Source organism: Lineus longissimus, chromosome 18, assembly GCF_910592395.1.
Source record: "Lineus longissimus chromosome 18, tnLinLong1.2, whole genome shotgun sequence".
NCBI classification, from domain to species: Eukaryota; Metazoa; Nemertea; class Pilidiophora; order Heteronemertea; family Lineidae; genus Lineus; species Lineus longissimus.
In genome coordinates this window covers 13610150-13628149 of record NC_088325.1, presented here as the reverse complement: position 1 = coordinate 13628149, position 18000 = coordinate 13610150, and the positions used below count along the sequence as shown (strand labels likewise).

The window sequence follows — 18000 nt, the reverse complement described above, 5'->3', positions numbered from 1 at the left end:
TGTAGAATACCTGTCCCATGACCTGTTGTAATGGAATCTCCTGGCACAACCAGTCTCGAGGACAAACAATTTCGTAGTCAGGCGGTGTAGTCTTATGACATCACAAACTATTGTGTTTGCAGAATTACTTTGAAAAAGATTGCTGAATTTCATCGAAGTTAAGTTAACTGCATAGTTTAGAGTGTATTTGATAAGTTTAGGGACAATTTTTATTGATAATGCGATATCCTGCACTTTTTACTGAGCCTGATGTGCACTAGTGACGTCACTGGTCTCCACCGGCTGATTCATCATGCACTACGCCTTAACCATACAATTTTTGGTCCGTAATTTTGAAAGTTCCGCTTCGAAATAAAGCAAGATTACACCCTAAGGATGCGGCATTTAATATATCTAGTCTGTGTACTACCTCTACTAGTATTCAGCGTCCATGGTAAGTATATTCTAATTGAAATCGTAGGTTTATTTAGTCAAGAAAGCGAAGTTTGAAACTTCAACGACTCGGCAACAATGTACACCTATACACTGTGGGTAGTGTATAGTGAATTATACAGGGTGGCCCAGAATCATTTTCTTTCACTCTATGGATACACACACACAATAGAATTCTATTGTGCAAGGGAAAATAACTCTGGGCCACCCTGTAGTTTAGTGTAAATGTATAACTGTATATAGAATGTTCAATGGACGATATCAGAACTTCATTGCTTTATTTATGAATTTATGCCTGATTTGACGCGTGTTGAAAGCCTACAATTAAAGGAAAGCCTACCGTAACATCATTCTTGGACAAAGTTGGCATACCGGAGTGGGACCTGTCAGTTGAAAGAGGAGTGATCAAGGCAATGCCGGGGCCAGGCCCGGCCAGCTCTACGAATATGAATAGACAAGATGTCAGAATGTACTCTTATAATGTCTTCCTTCTCCTTGTAGGTCAAGGTTCCGAGCCAAAGATATCTAAATCGATCGACCAGGAGAGTAAGCCTGCAGGGGCTGAGGGGAAACTAAGTTGTCATGTATCGAATAAAGATTTTGCAGCGGTAGGTATAAATGATCAGATTATCCTCGTGAACTTCTGAAACCTAGTCCCTTTTCCACTAAGTATAGTCTGTAGTCACTTTACATATGGGACAGGTCAAGCTTCCTTCGTTCAACAGTTCAGTAGTCACTTAAATTTACATAATCCTGACTTTTCTCTCAGGTCATCTGGCAAAAAGGTGAAGGAAATGATGCGCAAATGATCAGCAGGGACCATCAGATCATCAAACGAAATCCAGTCGACTCCTCAGGCGAACTCAAGTATATGATATACGTCGAAAGCGCCACAGCCTCTGAAACGGTCTACACACTTGGGGTGCGGAGACTGACGATGGACGATGGTGGCTCCTATACATGCATGTTGATGCTCCCCGGTGTGGACAATGCAGATTATCCGAGGCAAACTGGTCAGCTCACTGTTCAGCGTAAGTACAGAAGGTGCACAGGCACTCAACGTTGCTTAACTTCCACTCTGGGGCCAACGCGCCAACCACTGGGCCATAAAGGAATTCCCTCATAGCCGGCGGGTTAAACCGTGTCATATACCTAGGGGTACTATACACACAGCCTGTATCAATGGGGACATTTCTTCATTCTGATCACCACCCTCTTATGACAGTTTGTTGCATACCTTTTTTGAACTTTGCCGAGAATTTTAGTCCACTACATGTGACTTGTTTCCCTCCCCCCTCTGTGGGATCTTTTACTTGCCCTGGCGAAAACACTCGGGTACATGTGTAACACTGGTTTAACAAGGTGGCAGCCCCAGCTGGTGTTAAATAATTAAAGGGAGATCTTCAGCAGGTTACACATGGGACCAGAGCTTTTAGCCTTCAAGTTGTGAATCATGTAGTCCTTCTTTCTAGGGGATCAAGATGGTAAAAAAGTCATTTTAGTGTGAGAAATATGCATAGGGAAGGGTTAAATGACTTTGTCACCAAGGGCACCTTGTGTGTCAAGATGCACTGGGAATTTGAACTCATGTATCTGGCTTTCATCACTATCCCTACCCCAGATTAGATAGAAGTCCACTCCCAACTCCACTCCTTCTCATAAAAGCCTTGCCTCTTGATAATATTACTGTCATCTATGTAAATTTTTTTCAGTTCCACCCAAGATTCAAACCTCTGAGACGACCACCCTTCTCGACATCGTTGCTGGTGAAACTGCCGTCTTGAAATGTGCAGCATCGGGCGTCCCTGAGCCAAGGATATCGTGGTCTAGGGCAAATGGTCTGGCGCTTGGTAATGGAAAACTCACTGTTTATGTAAGTGCATTAGGCTGTGTTTGATCTAGGATTTATGTGTCACTGAAGTCACAGTTCAAAGGTCACTTGGGTAAATGTTTGGGTGGGAAATTGCGCTCTTCCGACAGAGTCGGTTTTGAGACCCAAAGCGTGGTATCAATTACAAAGTTTAACACAAGATGTCTCCACAAAAGATTCTGAATACTGTCTTTGGCTGTGACACCTCTGTCGAATCCTAGTCCTGGGTCCAGCTGATGCAACTGGTTCGCAGGACACGTATCTTGATGGAGGATTGAAACCACTGCTGCAAAACAAGGCACTGTTTATGAACCTTTCAATTACATGGAGACCTCTACACCCTGTATTTTTTTAGCCTATTTTGGGGACATGTTTTTTTTGCTTTTTGGCTTGATTTGGGGTTTGAGATTTGGTCATTTACGGTGTCAAAAAACGCTTCAGGGGGTCAAATTACCCCTTTAAAATTTTTTTTTTTTTCTATTTTGGGGACATTTTTTCATGGCCTAATTTGGGGACATGCCAAATTTCCTACACCGTATAGCGGTGTGAAAATGATGTAATCGAAAGGCCTGCCTTTCTACGATGCAGTCGAGAAGTGTGTGTAATTGATATTCATTCAATATTTCATTCGAATTTAGGGTAACGAGTTAGTGATCAAGAACGTCAACGACACGGCCCGTGGTGTTTACAAGTGCAAGGCAGACAATAATGTACGACCACCAGCAGCGACAGACATCACTCTGCGAGTACGCTATCCTCCACGCCTCATTCCATTCCGTTCGACCGTTGGACAGGCTGCTGATAGAAATTATGACGTGGAGATCTCGTGCAGGATATCAGGTAAGTTTGTTTCACCCATGGCTATGAGGAGTCCATACTCAGTTATGTAGGGTATTACTTCTGAGAGGGCTGGAGCAACAGATTGGCTTGGATGTGCCACAGACCATCTTTTAAGAACCTCAATTCTAGAACCTTAATGCCAGATACTGTGCAGTGTACAGGTCATTGACTTTATCTGATTCTCTCGTCAGTATTATCATGCCTAATTGAAATCCTCTGTTGTCAAATCAACAACCTTGAGCATGTCTGGTCCCCTATAAACTACTCAGTAAAACATCATGGGCCAAATTCATAAAGGGTGTTTAAGGGTTAGACGTGTGTAACTTCTCCCTGATCAGTTTCAGGGCCTATTCATATTCTGTGAAGATTTACATGAAGGACCTGAATATGTCTATTCAGTAGTTAAACGCTGTTTTAAGCTAAACGACCTTTATGAATTTGGCCCCATGTTTGTTTCTGATTCCTAGGTGATCCGATGCCGGACCTCCATTGGTATAAGAAGGGCAACACAGGTGAACTGGAGAGGATCATGAACGACAACAAGCATGAGATCCACGTCATTGAAATGCATCCGGGACAGCCGACGATGGGAATGTCGCGTTGGCTCATCATGAGGATCTTTAACTTACAATATGGAGACTACGGAAACTACACGTGTCGTGGCATAAACATCTATGGGAAAGGAGATGGAATCATTACATTATACCGTAGGTACCACAAATATGTCCTCACTGCCTAGTTCACTAACTATTTGCATCAAAATGTAGAACGGCATTGTATGGGGGAGACATGAATTCTTTCGTTCTTGCAAAAATGAAATTCACTTCATAAAATGACGTCGGAGTTACAGCCTGAGGTGGTAGAATCTGTAAACGTTGCGTTATCCTGTTTTTACCTATCTCGTGTCATTTTCAAATCCTTTCAGGTACGTCAACGTGTCAAAACACAGGAACAAAGTGCTCGGTAGACTCACGCGGAGGTGCCACTGGTCTTTCTACAACGATCACAACAGTACTGCTGCCTTTGGTGATGATTCCCTTCATGCTGAGATGAAAGTTGACAATCAGTATGGATGTGTGATGACTATGTGTGACTATACATGCGCAGACAATTATAAGTCAAAATGTGAGAAAGCGTGTTGAACATTGCTGTGTGCTCACATATTATTAGCATCAGGGATTATGGAAATTTTGAACTCCAGTCTTAGATTTGAAATGCGCTTAGACCTCATGTCATATGTAGTAAAAACACTTAACTTCTCCACTAAGATTTGAAAAGGAGTTGGCCCTGCTTACAAGGTTGATCTCTTGTTTGCCTTTCCACGAGGTACGATATTTGGTGAATTTTTCAGGAATCTCTACGAAGACTCAAAATTTGTCGCTGACAATCTTTCATCAAGAATTGCACATGTAGACTTATCAATTATTATGCAAGAAACATGCTTTCATGGCTCAGCGACCATCGGGTTTGTGGGGACCAGTTGCCTGTATGTACATTCCAAGAATCAGGTCCTTTTTGGCCTTATGTGTTACGAGTATCAGCATGCTTTTGATATATACTTATATTTATTGCTGTACTAGGCCTACATATACATACATGTCTTCTTTATACATTCCAATATATGTCCAAATTTGAATACATTTGATTATTAATCTACATTGTACTATGCACAGTATAACTAAGCACACTTAGTATTGCATCAACAGTTGTCATAAACGATTTCGGATACAGATCAGCTGATTGTTTACACAATATAGCAAATGTACATGTATCGCAATCCTGATTCTGTGGCTCTCCCAGCCTTCCAAAGGTAGGGAGTTTGTCCTGAACATCCTATGTTGATGAAATCTCATCCAAAACCTTTGTCCTGTCCAATCAATTGTAATCTGTCCAGTGAAATGTAATTTCAATGTCTGTGTGTTACCAATGTAGTGTGAATGTACTTGAAGTGTAAAATTGATTCATATATGTTTAATAAAAGTCTCTTTAATGAGAGAGAAAGATAAAAGTTGTGAATTATTGTTTTCTCCACTTTCACAAGCTAACTAAATGTCCACTTTGTCAGGGTCATTTGTTCACCCAGGCTCAGGCGTCAGATTATTCAATGAAGCCTGGGTTTTTTCCCCATTCAAATGACGAAGCAATGTGTGGCTAGATTGGGTAACTCGATGACCCCAAGATGAAATATGGTGACCCTTCGGAGTTGTACCCAGGCCATCCTGATTATGAGCGTGGTGCTCTTCTTACTATGCCAAACCGCAGAAACCCTTGGACAACATCACACCGAATTATGATGGCCTACAAGCTGCTGAGGCCTTGGAACAAGAGAAAAGAGGATTTGAGCCTTGAAATCGGGCTAACCATCCCAGGACTTGCGAGCAAAGAGGATCAATTACCAGCTGTCCAACAAGCCCTTGCAATGGAGCTGATTGACAGAGAATACCACCGAGACCACTGGATTCATGCATACACCGATGGTTTAGCTGTCAATGCCATTCGAGCTGGGGGGAAGTGGAGTATACGTCCAATTTCCAGATGCAACATCCACATCCATTTCAACACCAAATGGCAAACTCTGCACTAACTTCAAAGCAGAGGTGTCTGCTATCACTACAGCAGCCAAACATCTGCCGGAGTCCAAAGCTAAGTGTGACAATGTTATCACTCTAACGGATTCCATGTTCACTGCACAAGCCCTCGGATCTAAGAACTCGGACAACAATACATCATCGACACGCTCAAGGTCAGCCTCTCAAAGAACAGCAGACTTGTGATACAATGGATCCCTGCACACTGTGGCATCCCAGGAAATGACAGAGCTGATCTACTTGCCAAAGATGGAAGCCAACAACATCAGGAAGAATCCTGCACCTCCTACAGGGAAGCAAAGACACTCCTGAAACAGGCCCACAAGAACACCTGGCAAGAGAGAAGGGGGACCTCAGATGCAACACTCTAGATCTCCTAGACTTGGACAGAGGAGGTGACCACCATCTTTCGTCTAAGAACCAGCCATTGCAGACTAAATGCCCACCTCAAGAGAATGAACATGGCTGAGTCCTGAAGGTGCCAGTGCGACACATCTGATCAGACACCTGAACATGTACTCCAGAAGTGTCCACTCTGGGACACTGAGAGAGTGGCTGCATGGCCTTACGGTGCATCAGTGGAGACAAAGCTCTGGGGATCTAGGGAGGAACAAGAGATGACAGGTTTATTAGAGACATAGGCCTTGTTCTTACAGTGCGATCCTCTTGCGATGCTCCAGAACTGCTCTCTCTGAGACACTGAGAGACTGGCTACATGGCCATACGGTGCATCAGTGGCAACAAAGCTCTGGGGATCAAGGGAGACGACAGCCAGGTTTATAAGAGACATGCTAAGAAGAAGAAAGAACCATGCCAAAGAGATCCCTTTAGTCGCCAGTTGATAGACTGGAATCTTGGTGCAGGTTTGTAAAAGGTTGCCCTTTGATGTTCTAACTCTCCCCTCGTTAGAAGTGAGCTCAGGCCAGGTGATCCACCTCTGAGGCAGCCACTGCAGACTTGAGCACTGTCTACACCATACATGTAAGTCTGGACCTTGTATGAGGAACTCAACCAGTGCTACTGAGCATTTCTGACCAGTACCTAGAGGAAGCGTTATTTCCTCTTGCCAGTACCCACCCATTCGCACCTTGGTGGAGTAAGGCATGTACAACAAACAGACCTGCCAGGAGTCTCATGCCTACATTGAGATCAAAGCAGGGATCTCTCAACAGCCAGTCGAGAGTCCAAGCCACACCAAGCAGCTCCTTAGCTGTACAGTGACCAGGACGAACTGCGACAGCAGTCCGCACTAGATCGGTGTTGTACATGTACCCTTCGATTCCTCAGGGCAAGAGGCAACACCTCAGCTGCCAAACTTATCCATCCTGTTCCCCAAGGACTTGCAAGCATTTCGTGTGCCACTACAGTTCCGTGCCAAGTGGTTTACTGGCCTCGTTACTTGGTCTTCTGACGGGGAGAGGAGTCTATCTCAAACATCGCCTTGAAGACACACATGTAACATGTCTCTACTAGCAGTATGCACTCTCATTACAAGTACGATTCTCAGCAATCCAGCTGTGCCATTATCATGAAATGGAGGGGGGATGATCGGCACTTTTTAGTCCAACTTGTTCTGAGGGATGGGTACCACAAAAAATGAAGCAGATATACCTTATAATGTATCAATAATTTAATGCAAAATAAATAAACAAAGTACAGATCTTGATGACAGCATACAGTAGTTTGCCACATGTAAATCGGCAGCAGTGTTCCATGGTTTTCATCCAAGAATCCTCATTTGATGTACTTCATGCAGTCATGTAGAATCTCAATCCCATGAAGTTCACGCAACTTCTCTAAATGCCTGTATGAAAGAAAGAAGATACTTTGTACATGTCCATAGGCAAGACTCATTCACAAAATGTACATGAACAGCAAACAAGAACCTGTATCAACAATGATGTTCTGTGCATATGCTATGAATCCCTTTGTCTGACCCTGACTACGAGTTAAGCAATCAGATTCCTTGATACAACATTACCTCAACCTAAAACAACATGCTTCAAATGTATTTGATTTGGGCAAAAAGCATTTTCTGGGGCATGAAGTGTAATTTTGATGATTTTGCTCTTGGGTGCTGCTGATGGGCATCAGGGAATCAGAAAGGTCCTTAAATTTCAGGTTATGCTTACAATGTGTCTTTCGTGGCAAGTTTCCCCAGCAGTATGGCACAGTTCTGCTGGCAAGTCGGATTTTTCGCATCTCTAGCCAACACCAGGAGATCCTTGATGATGTCTGTCTCCGTTAGACGTTTACACACTCCTTTGACATCAAGACAGTTCGTCAAGCAGAGAGCAGCGTTCCCGACAACAGTTTCGTCTCTGTGCTTCATGAGTCTAAGAATCAAGCCAAGGCCTGAAAAAGTAGAATATTTTTTAAATGACTTCCAGTGACAGGATTGTAAACACTGCTTAAAGGGAACTGGAACCGCCGAGCGATTTATTCAACTTTTCGACCTTTACCGCCCGAGAAAGTCAAACTTCCAACTTCCTATTCGAGTTCAGATTTGTTGCTCCGCCCCCAGTGCCCGAGCATGCGCAGTTCAATTTGTTATCATTGAGAATCATGTGAGAATCACGTGAGTCATGCGATCTTTCATTCATGAGTTGTCGTAGTAAATTCCATAGTAGTGACGTCACTCAATGATTGACAGCTAGGCGCCATGTTTCATTCATGCCTCGTTCTGATCACCCGATACGCGGGAAATGAAAACGAGGTCATACGAACTGGCTTGGCGGTTCCAGTTCCCTTTAATGAGTGCTGAGCTCAAATATTCTAGGAATCAGCAATCTTGAAGTTACGTTCCAGGATCAATTTGATAGCAGGTCAGCATCGAGTATCTCATGAAATGGATTTTGCAATACATTCCCACATAGACTTAAGACTATCCCTCTTGTGTGACTGTCCTCACTCCTCTGCAGGGTTTAGGGGACATACCACTCTCTTGGCTGATATGAATAAAGTCTAGTAAATGCTTTTACTTCAATTTTGTACAGAAAGGCCTAGTGTAATTGTACATGGAGTTTTAGATAAAAGCATTTGCTAGTCTTTATTCATACCACTCTCTTGTGTCAGATTAAACATGCTACAACACTATTTGACGGAGCGCTAAGTCTGGTTTGACAGGAACAAGTCTTGCTCACCTTTTCCATCATATATGATATCATGTCCTGTGTTACCAATCTTCGAACAGGAAGTCAGGATCTTGATGCAGTTTGCTAGGTCTTCATCATTGATGTCACCTTTCTGGATAACAAGGATTTCAAGAAAGGTTAAAAATTGGGCCGGGTCTATTTGGCAAGCCGCTCGCCGAACAGGCATCTTTTTTTGCCCCGTTTGGAGAGCCGCTTGTCAAACAGCACTAAAAAGCCACCCTGTTCGGCCAGCCGGGCTTGCCAAACAGGTAAAAAATCTACCCTGTTTGGCGAGCTGGAGACTTTACTTTAATATTAATGAGTTCGGCTCTCCATTCAGGACAAGAAAAAGTCGCTGTTTGGTAAGCCGGGCTTGCCAAGTAGTCACTTCATAAAAATTTATCACCAGGTCGAATGGTGGGAAGATCAGGTGTGGTGGTTTCAGCATGGACAAATTTCAGCTCCCCCAAACAACCAGTAATTGTCAGCAGAGGCGCAGTAGTTATCTGTGCTGTATCGATATTAGGTTCTTACTAGGCCTTGCAGTGAGTGCTCCTCTCAAGCCCGGTGTCTTTGAGAAGGATGCCGAGATGGTTTAGAGGGTCAATAAAGCAGTAGGCTAAACATGGTATAAAGTACCACGTAAAAGAGCTGTTGTTTTTACCGGGGGATGAGGTTTAACATATTTGATACTAACCTTTGCATTCGACAAAACAGTCTTGTGCAGGCCACAATCGCAGGCAATTCGAGAAGCTTCTTCAGATTTCTGCAGCAGTTTATTTAACGCTCCAAAGGCCCTTGCCTGGATCCTGATAACATCGCTAGTCACAAGGGGGCAGCAGCATCTAGTAAGTTTTGGTGCAGCCGCTAGGCAGGGCTCAGTTGTTTCGAGAGTGAGGTTGATGATGAGGCCAAGCATCGTGAAGACGATTTCTTGATTCATTTTTTCGGCACATTTCGGTCCATGTCTTTCCTGATAAAAGAATCGATAGATCTCAGTTAAACCCATCAATATACTTGTACATGTATTTGGGGAAAGGTTTAGCGTCCTATTTCTTTGTATTACTGCATTGAAAAAAGTATCTGCTGATGTTCATGAGTAGTTGAAAATAAAAACCTCAAAAACTATTGTGAGCAGCACCCAAGACAGAAGAAAAAGAAGCTCTGGCCTAATCTTACCATGACTTTCACACAGGCATCCCAAGACTCTGTCCTATTGGCCATCTTTTGGCGAATGACTGAATCATTTGTCAAGTTTGTTATCGTGGTGATACACGTTGGAAGCAACCCAAGATGGGCAGAGCTGGTGTCGCACTGAAAATGAAATAGAATGTTCTTACATAGTGTAAATAGAAACTCTGTACACTGACATGTGCCATATACCCCAAGCCAAGGTTACATAACATAGGACTTATCAATTCTTGTTTACAGATATATATATTCTGAGTCCCTACTTCAAACTTGGGTTTCAAAAGATATTTCGTCAGTTTATAGTTACATACCATAAGAGCTTCGAATGATGGCAGGAACTTATCTTCAACATTGTTTCTAATTTGAACCTTGAACCTGGAATCATAAAACACTCATGTGACATGCTGACTGACATATCTATGGATCATATCTATGGATGTGCTCTTGAATCCCCACAGAGCTTGAATTCGATGACTGACACACTGACAAGGATGCCATGACGTCATCATGATGTCATGACGTCGGGTCAACAATCACAGCTGTCAGACAGTCCCTGAATGATCTCTTCATTCAGTTGCGGTCATGCAGGCGCAGTGGACACCAAATTGCCACGTCAACATCATTTGACACACTTTACCCATGATAGGCCTGGATGAGCCAAAAACTAACTCACCAGGATTATCTGAGACAAGTCAGGATGTATTGAGAGAAGTTACCTTGACTTTCGTGCCATATATGTACTCACTTTTTATGGATGGCGAGATTATTGAGCAGTCCCATTGTATTGGCTGCTATAACTCCACCCAGGGATGCAACCGGTAACACACTGGCAAGCAAGCGGGGAATGTCAAATTTGCTGATAATCACACTCTGTCCAATGTCAGACTGTGAGACAGTCACGAGAAACTTTATGGTGGCCTCTCTGAGGAAACGATATTTGTTCTTGTATTTTAGTTCCAGGAAGCCTTGGATGCAACTAGTGAAATCTGGGAACCTGAGCAGCTGTCTTATGTTCTCATCTGAAAGAAAGATCGAATGGTTAAAATCCCGGCCTGATGAAAAGTTTTAAAAGTGTGTCACCTTCTCCAAAATACCATCACCTGTGTAGAAATTATAGTATCAGAAAGTGCGGGGCCATTGAGAGCTCTCCAGGGAGACAATGTAAATAACATATAACTTGGATTGACATGACCTACCATTCTCCGTGCAGACGTTCGTGTAAAGTTCCATAAGAGCCCAACAGACGTCCCTTCCTTCCTTGGTCTGGCTCTGTGGATTAATTCTGAAAAGACTTGATATCACTTTGTGGTCTTTTACCAAGTCTAGCCCTCCGTTAGTGCGAAACAAAGTACGGTCGTTGTCTGAAAGAAAGACAAGGTTCTGAAATGTTAAAGGGACTGTGACATTGGGTCACACTTCAGAGTCTGAGTAAGGAGCAAGTCTAGAAATGATAAAGGGACTCATCGGGTCACACTACATACAATGTCCGAGCAAGGAGCAGGAAAACCTTAATGTACAGGTTTACTTCTTTGATTTGAAATTGAGAGGACAAGTTACATTTTGTACTTACGAGAGACGATTGCCTTGGCAAGTATTCTCATTCCTCCACTGTAGTATAGGGGGAGCTGTCCCGGCTTCTTAAGCTTCTCTATGACCTCCACGAGACCTTTAACGGCAGTGTCGCCACCTTCGAATAATTCATTGGCGCTACGTTCATCTTCTTCGGATGTCTGTGCAAGGTCAACCTCAGCAAGATAGTCTGCAAAAAGATGATGAAAAAAGTATGATACAGCAATCTTGACAGTTTTTACTAAATTCTCAAAGAAACAGAAAATTTTCAAATGGAAGGTATTACAACCAATAAATCCATCTGGTTAGTCTCATTTTATAAGCATCGAAAGGATTTAAAAGGTTGATAAAATACTTCAACTTACCATTGACAAGACTTTCTTTCTTCGGATCACATTTTAAGACCTGCTGATAACTCTCTCTTGCCTTGTCATATTCCTTCAAGCCGAGGTAGGCCTTCCCTTGGTGAGCATACGCCTTGATACATCTGTCAGAGACCTAGAAAGTGGAGGTTAATAATCTTGTATTTTAACAGATCTACGATGGCAAATCCACCATTGTCAAGAAGATAACATGTATTACAATTTAATTGAATCATCGTATAAAGTTATCCAGCTATATGACTTAGAACATTAAACCTTAGTGGTGCTTTAAAAACAAGATGCATATTTACCCTGAGGGCCCATTCACAGTCATGCAGTGCTTCCTGGTAGTTCCCCAGTTTCAGATGAGCTTGGGCTCGATTCGTCCAAAGTGCTGAATAGTCCTTTAGTATTGACAAGGCCTGAAAAAAACATCTAAAACTGGAGGTCCTTATTATCTCTTCAGAATTCCAGAGCCTGTGAATGTCACTGACTGTAGTGAGAGCCTACATTTGTACATCATTATGAAATTGTCTTATACATGAACTAAAGATGTAATCCCTGGCTGAAACATTGAGGCAAACCGCGTCACTATATTCATTCCACGTCCTTTAAGTTCTGTAGATGATTATGATTTCAATTTACTGACTTCATGAAATGTCAGCTCATCCTCTGATGACGGAACCAACTTTGACAGTAGTAAAATGCCTTGTGGTGAAAAGCCCCTCATTTACCTCAGTATAATGATCAACAGCCTTCTCATAATTTCCCTCCTTAAACTCTGCATTTCCCTTCTCCTTTATCAATGTGGCATCTTTATGTGCCTTGGCACGCCTCGCCCCCCTTTCTTGTGCATCTTTTGCTATAGCTTGCATCATGGCGTCCTGCCCCATTGAGGGGTCCGTGAGGGGAGGACCCACCTGCTCATTTTCAAATGCATTTTTGTTGACAACTGCCTTATCAAAACCTGTAATGCATGTGAGATTTGATTTTGTTATAAATCGGGAAAGGATTATACTAGTACTACTACACACAATTCTTGTGAGAAATCAGTTCGATTGTATACTCAACAGGAAATAAGTCATTAAGTGTAGGCCTACCTATTTTTCCATACTTGGCCTCCTCCTCTATTTGTTTCCTATCTTTTTCCTTTGACTTAATCGCCAGCAAATCATCAGCCTTGTTCTTGGCAGCTTCTTGTTCCTCTGAGCTGCCATAGTTCATCTGTTGGATTAGCTCAGCTGAAAGTGAAATCAAAGGCAAAGCTCTTGAGAGCATGTCTTTCATAATTTCCTGTCATTCTCAGGACACTTCACTGACAATCAGCCAATGACCACTGACCACCTACATGCAATCCAATACATTTGCCATTGCAGATTCCAATACAAAATGTAAACAACTTTTTCCAGCACTGGCAGCAGAGCAATCATATCATGCAATGTTCAACTGTTTGGGATCAGATATCTTCGAAACACAGCATTGGATTTCCACAAAATTTGGTAGACAGTTACTTCAAACTATACTTTTCCGCCTGGACGGATCAAAACTGAAAATAATTAAAGCGTACTGATGCCATCCACTTTTTCAAGGAAAGAGTCCAGCTTCTTCTGCTCCTCGTTCGCCATGTTGTTTATTAGCGACCGGACCGGGTAGTTCTAAATTCCAACCCCCCAAAAAATGACAGAACGGACAATCGACGCGGCTTTAAAATACCATTTAAACTGATAGAAATGCAGTGTGGCTCCTATTCCTGTCTTTAAAATGATTGTATTGATGTTTTTCTATTGTTTGATTGAGATTTTGGTGAAGTAGTGGGCGAGGATCTCAAATTTTGTCAATCGCCGTGGCATTCCTTTTCAGAATGCGGTATGACTTTTAGATATAACCAGAATAGAAATATTTTGTTTTCTGTCAGATTTGCTATGTTTTTCTGATATCTTTGTGCTAAATACTCGATTTTCCTGCCAGGTAAACCTATATAAAAGATGTTTTGATATTATTTAAGTATTTTTCGTCAATAAAAATTCGTCGTCAGTGAGAAATAAGCTTTCTAAATGTTAATTATTTGTATCTAAGTGGGGCCTATCCGAAAACTTCAGATTTTAAAAAATACAGGGTGTCCCAAAAAGGTTTACCTCTCATCTCTCCTTTTGCCGTAAAATGTCAGAGGTCATATAGAATCTGAGGTCCTTTGCCAGAGATGACAGAGGTCAATGTTACAAATATTATCATGGCACATTGTAGTGGTATTGAATGTGATCAGGTGACCCCCTTCCGTTCGAAATTTTAGCCACTTCATGATATGATTTTCCTTCTTATTTGCAGACGGATACATCCTGCCAGAATGTCAGAAGACCGCCGTAGAGGGGGTGATGATGAAGGCGAGGGAGGGCCCGGGAGTGCGTACCTGATGTACGTCATGATGGAAGATCTTCTAGACAAGTTAAAACTGCTGAGTTACGAGACGACGTTTTGTCGCCAACTCGGAATGAAACCCTTCTCTAGACATTACTTCGCCATCACTACCAACCCAGGTGAACAGTTCTTTGCCTTCACATCCATCTCCGCGTGGTTATTGCGGCAAGCGGGCAAACAGATGGACCAGCCACAGGAATATGACGATCCTAATGCCACTGTTGCAAATATCCTAGACGAAGTTCGACAGTTTGTAAGTTTCTTTCAAGTAGATTGATTGATTGTAAATTTGATTTAAAAAGTCCTGTGCAACCATCCTGATTACAGAGGTTAAGAACTACCCATGTTCAGTAATACAGAGGGTGTACTGCTCCGAGAGGTATCCACCAAAAGAAATTCCACTGTAATGTTGTCACCATCGTCTTTCTCTTTGTAGACATTGACTTAATTTTCCTAATTGCCAGTAACTGAAGTACACAGCACTTTTACATGTAGATACAGCAAAAACGGATTTTCCAAGAAAGTGAAGGCAGAAAATTAGAAGTAACTCAGATTTTTCATCATTCACGCATTACATATTTACAGGGTCACACAATCGAGTTCCCTCCCAATAAGCTGAAGCAGGGCTGTGGTGAACAGTGCATATACGTCCTCGATAAACTCTCAACAGAAGCGCTGAAGCATCAGACTTTTGAATGGAAAAGGCCACAGTACCCGGAGGAGGAGACGGATGAAGAGGGCATCATAGAAGATGACTCAGAGTTGGAACTGAACAAGAAGGAAGATGAGATCGAACAAGCTGATGATGAGGATGAATATGTCGAGGAAAATATTCTCAATCTTGACAGTCTGAAAAAGTTAAAACAGGTACGCATCTCTGTCGGTCCAGGCAGTTGTTTATGACTATTGTTTGCTATTTCCGTGTTGGAGGAATTGTTTTCCTCTCGGGTTCTATTACACTGTCTGGATTTGTGATAATAGTCACAGTGTGTGGCTCTGTATTCGGCCAGGGCTGTCCAAAGTGCCAAGAAAAAATCACATTGTTGCAAGGCAATTTTCTGTCTACTTTCTAGGATGGTGAGTCCTCCAAACCTGAGGAGATCTTGGAATCGAGCACTGATGCTTCAGAATGGAAACTAGAAGTGGAGCGTGTTCTCCCCCAATTGAAAGTTACGATACGAACAGACAATAAGGTGAGGTTCTTTTAATGGAAATGGCGATTGAAACAGACTTTAGTCTCTAGAACTTACATTTTATAATGGGCAGAATAGGTTGGAAGGTAACTTTTTCTTCTTCTTCTGTAGTCAGAGCAGAGGTTACCTCTGTTGCCTCAAACTTGATATTGTAACATGAACCTCGTCTGGCAGCCTCAGTTCTAACTGTTAGTCTTTTGTATGGTCAGTCAGGCACATACAATATGATGTATGGTTATCATCTGTTTTTCAGGACTGGCGAGTCCACGTGGAACAGATGCACCAACACAAAGAAGGTATAGAAACATCACTGGTCGAGACGGGCACACAGCTTGACAAGCTCCATGACGAGATCACGCGGACGCTCGAAAAGATCGGCAGCAGGGAAAAATACATCAATACGCAGTTGGAGCATTTGTTACAGGAGTTCAGGCATATGCAGGATCAGTTGGCGGAGACGAAGGAGAGGTATCGACAGGGTAGCGGTGGAGTGACGGAGAGGACACGTCTACTGGCTGAGGTGACTGAAGAGTTGGAAAGAATCAAACAAGACATGGAGGAGAGGGGAAACAGCATGACTGACGGGGGTAGGTATTCTGAAAACCTGTTCGAGGTAATTCCAGTAACAGTTTCCCCCAGATGAAATCAATCTTGATAGATATAATGATGGTAGGCCCCGTTATCAGAAAGAGCTGGTCGTGAGCCTTCTATCAAATACTCATGTCAACACCTTTGTAAAACCTTCTTGGACAGGTTCACATCAGTCTGTGCATGTACTTTGCTTTGTCGCCAGGAGTTAGGTGTATTCCTGAGCAGAAGCCTCATGGCCACAGCAATAGCATCTGCATTGTCTTTGCTGAGGGAGATTGCTTCACACCTCGGCACAAGATTGCAGCTGGGAAAACCATAAAAGTTTTCACAACTGAGTTTCTTTATTTCAGCACCGCTCGTGAAGATCAAACAAGCCATCGCCCGCATGAAGATGGAGAACCAACAGATGGATATCCGTGTTGGCGTCCTGGAACACATGTTGCTGCAGGCCAAGATGGCGGAGCGGTCTGATCAGCGGAGGCTGGGGGAGAATACGGATAATGACCCCTATGAAATCAAAGCTTATTAGATCAAGGAGAACCTGGGGCTGGGAATGTCATTGAGTCTTACGTGCAGCACTGTACTGGGTCCATTGAGATGTTTGCAGTGCAAATAATTACGAGTTACAGTCCCAAAGAGTGACATTGTTGAGACATGATGCTACCATATATTAGTTTATTCCGTCCTGGGGTAGTGGGTATCCTTTTGGTCAAGTGATTATTGAGAGAGTTCAATGATACAGATGTTACAAAAGACATGTGGCCATTGATGTTACTCAAAGACAGCACTCCTGGTTTATTATTTACCAAAGGTTATCATGTGTGTGGTTAATGTGTAAATACCATTAAGTTAATGTATAGTTTGTTTACTTTCCAATAAAATGGCATCCACACTACAACAAATTTTTGGTTTTTTGTGCTGAAAAGCATGGCGATTGAAAACAGTATACATGTAAGTAAAATGGTACAGTTATGGCCCCTACATTGTAACATGCATAGAGATTATAATTGTACAACCTTACCTTACATTTACATCCATACAGGCTTGTTAAAACACCATCTTGGGACAAACAACCCATGGCTGTTATGGTTAAAATATGAGTTCTTTTGGGACAACCTGTATGAGACAACACCATCCTGGCTGTGATGAAGACAATACAAGTTCTTTTGGGACACCCTGTTAAGAGTTGAGGCCAACATGGGACCAGTTTCTCACGGTTCCGATGAAGACCATACACATTCTTTTGGGACATCCTGTAAAGGAGCTAACACCATCTTGGAACAACCATCCCATTGGTTGTGATGAAGACGAGAGGAGTTATTATGGGACATCCTGTACAGGAGACGAACAGCACCATCTTCAGGCGAACCTCCCTGGTTGTGATGAAGACAATGAGTTCTTTTGAAACACCCTGAATAGGATACCAAACTTCACAGGTTGTTATCCTCCATGGCGGCCGTGATAAAGACAATTCTTGGAACAAACTTCCCTCGTTGTGATCCTCCATGGCGGCCGTGATAAAGACAATTCTTGGAACAAACTTCCCTGAACAGACGTGAGGACGATATGGATACATTACTTTCGGGACAGCCAACATTTTTTTCAGGAAGTTATCATGGTTTTAACTAAGGCTGTCGGTGTAGTTTTCGGACCTCCTGTACAGAAAAATTAACACCGCCTTGGGAAAACCTTCCCATGGCTGTAACGAGGACGATCCTGGTTCCATCGGGCACCCTGTCTTCCAAGGAGACAACACCAACATGGGCCGAACCTCTCATGGTTGTGACAATTGATTGTTTATGGACACCCTGTAAC

General features: G+C 42.7%; 3 protein-coding genes across 3 annotated transcripts; 2 read left to right on the top strand and 1 right to left on the bottom strand.

Moving 5' to 3' along the window:
- Positions 1–308: 308 nt before the first annotated feature.
- On the top strand, positions 309–5132 carry LOC135502139 (lachesin-like). Its single transcript, XM_064794732.1, has 7 exons — positions 309–433; positions 934–1040; positions 1202–1463; positions 2145–2305; positions 2941–3142; positions 3610–3849; positions 4068–5132. The coding sequence occupies exons 1-7, from the start codon at positions 376–378 to the stop codon at positions 4193–4195; spliced, it is 1158 nt and encodes a 385-aa protein (XP_064650802.1). The 5' UTR covers positions 309–375; the 3' UTR covers positions 4196–5132.
- A 2210-nt stretch (positions 5133–7342) lies between these two features.
- On the bottom strand, positions 7343–13611 carry LOC135502238 (tetratricopeptide repeat protein 12-like). Its single transcript, XM_064794897.1, has 14 exons — positions 13554–13611; positions 13087–13227; positions 12721–12953; positions 12298–12408; positions 11990–12122; positions 11626–11814; positions 11252–11416; positions 10801–11074; positions 10367–10430; positions 10044–10178; positions 9562–9837; positions 8874–8976; positions 7863–8085; positions 7343–7534 (listed from the first exon to the last, which is right to left on the bottom strand). Exons 1-14 carry the CDS (start codon positions 13609–13611, stop codon positions 7465–7467), a joined length of 2175 nt encoding a protein of 724 aa, XP_064650967.1. The 3' UTR covers positions 7343–7464.
- Positions 13612–13872: 261 nt separating this feature from the next.
- Positions 13873–17071, top strand: LOC135502137 (intraflagellar transport protein 57 homolog). The gene is made up of 6 exons (XM_064794730.1): positions 13873–13954; positions 14312–14654; positions 14987–15268; positions 15475–15594; positions 15848–16181; positions 16536–17071. Exons 2-6 carry the CDS (start codon positions 14331–14333, stop codon positions 16712–16714), a joined length of 1239 nt encoding a protein of 412 aa, XP_064650800.1. The 5' UTR covers positions 13873–13954; positions 14312–14330; the 3' UTR covers positions 16715–17071.
- Positions 17072–18000: the final 929 nt, after the last annotated feature.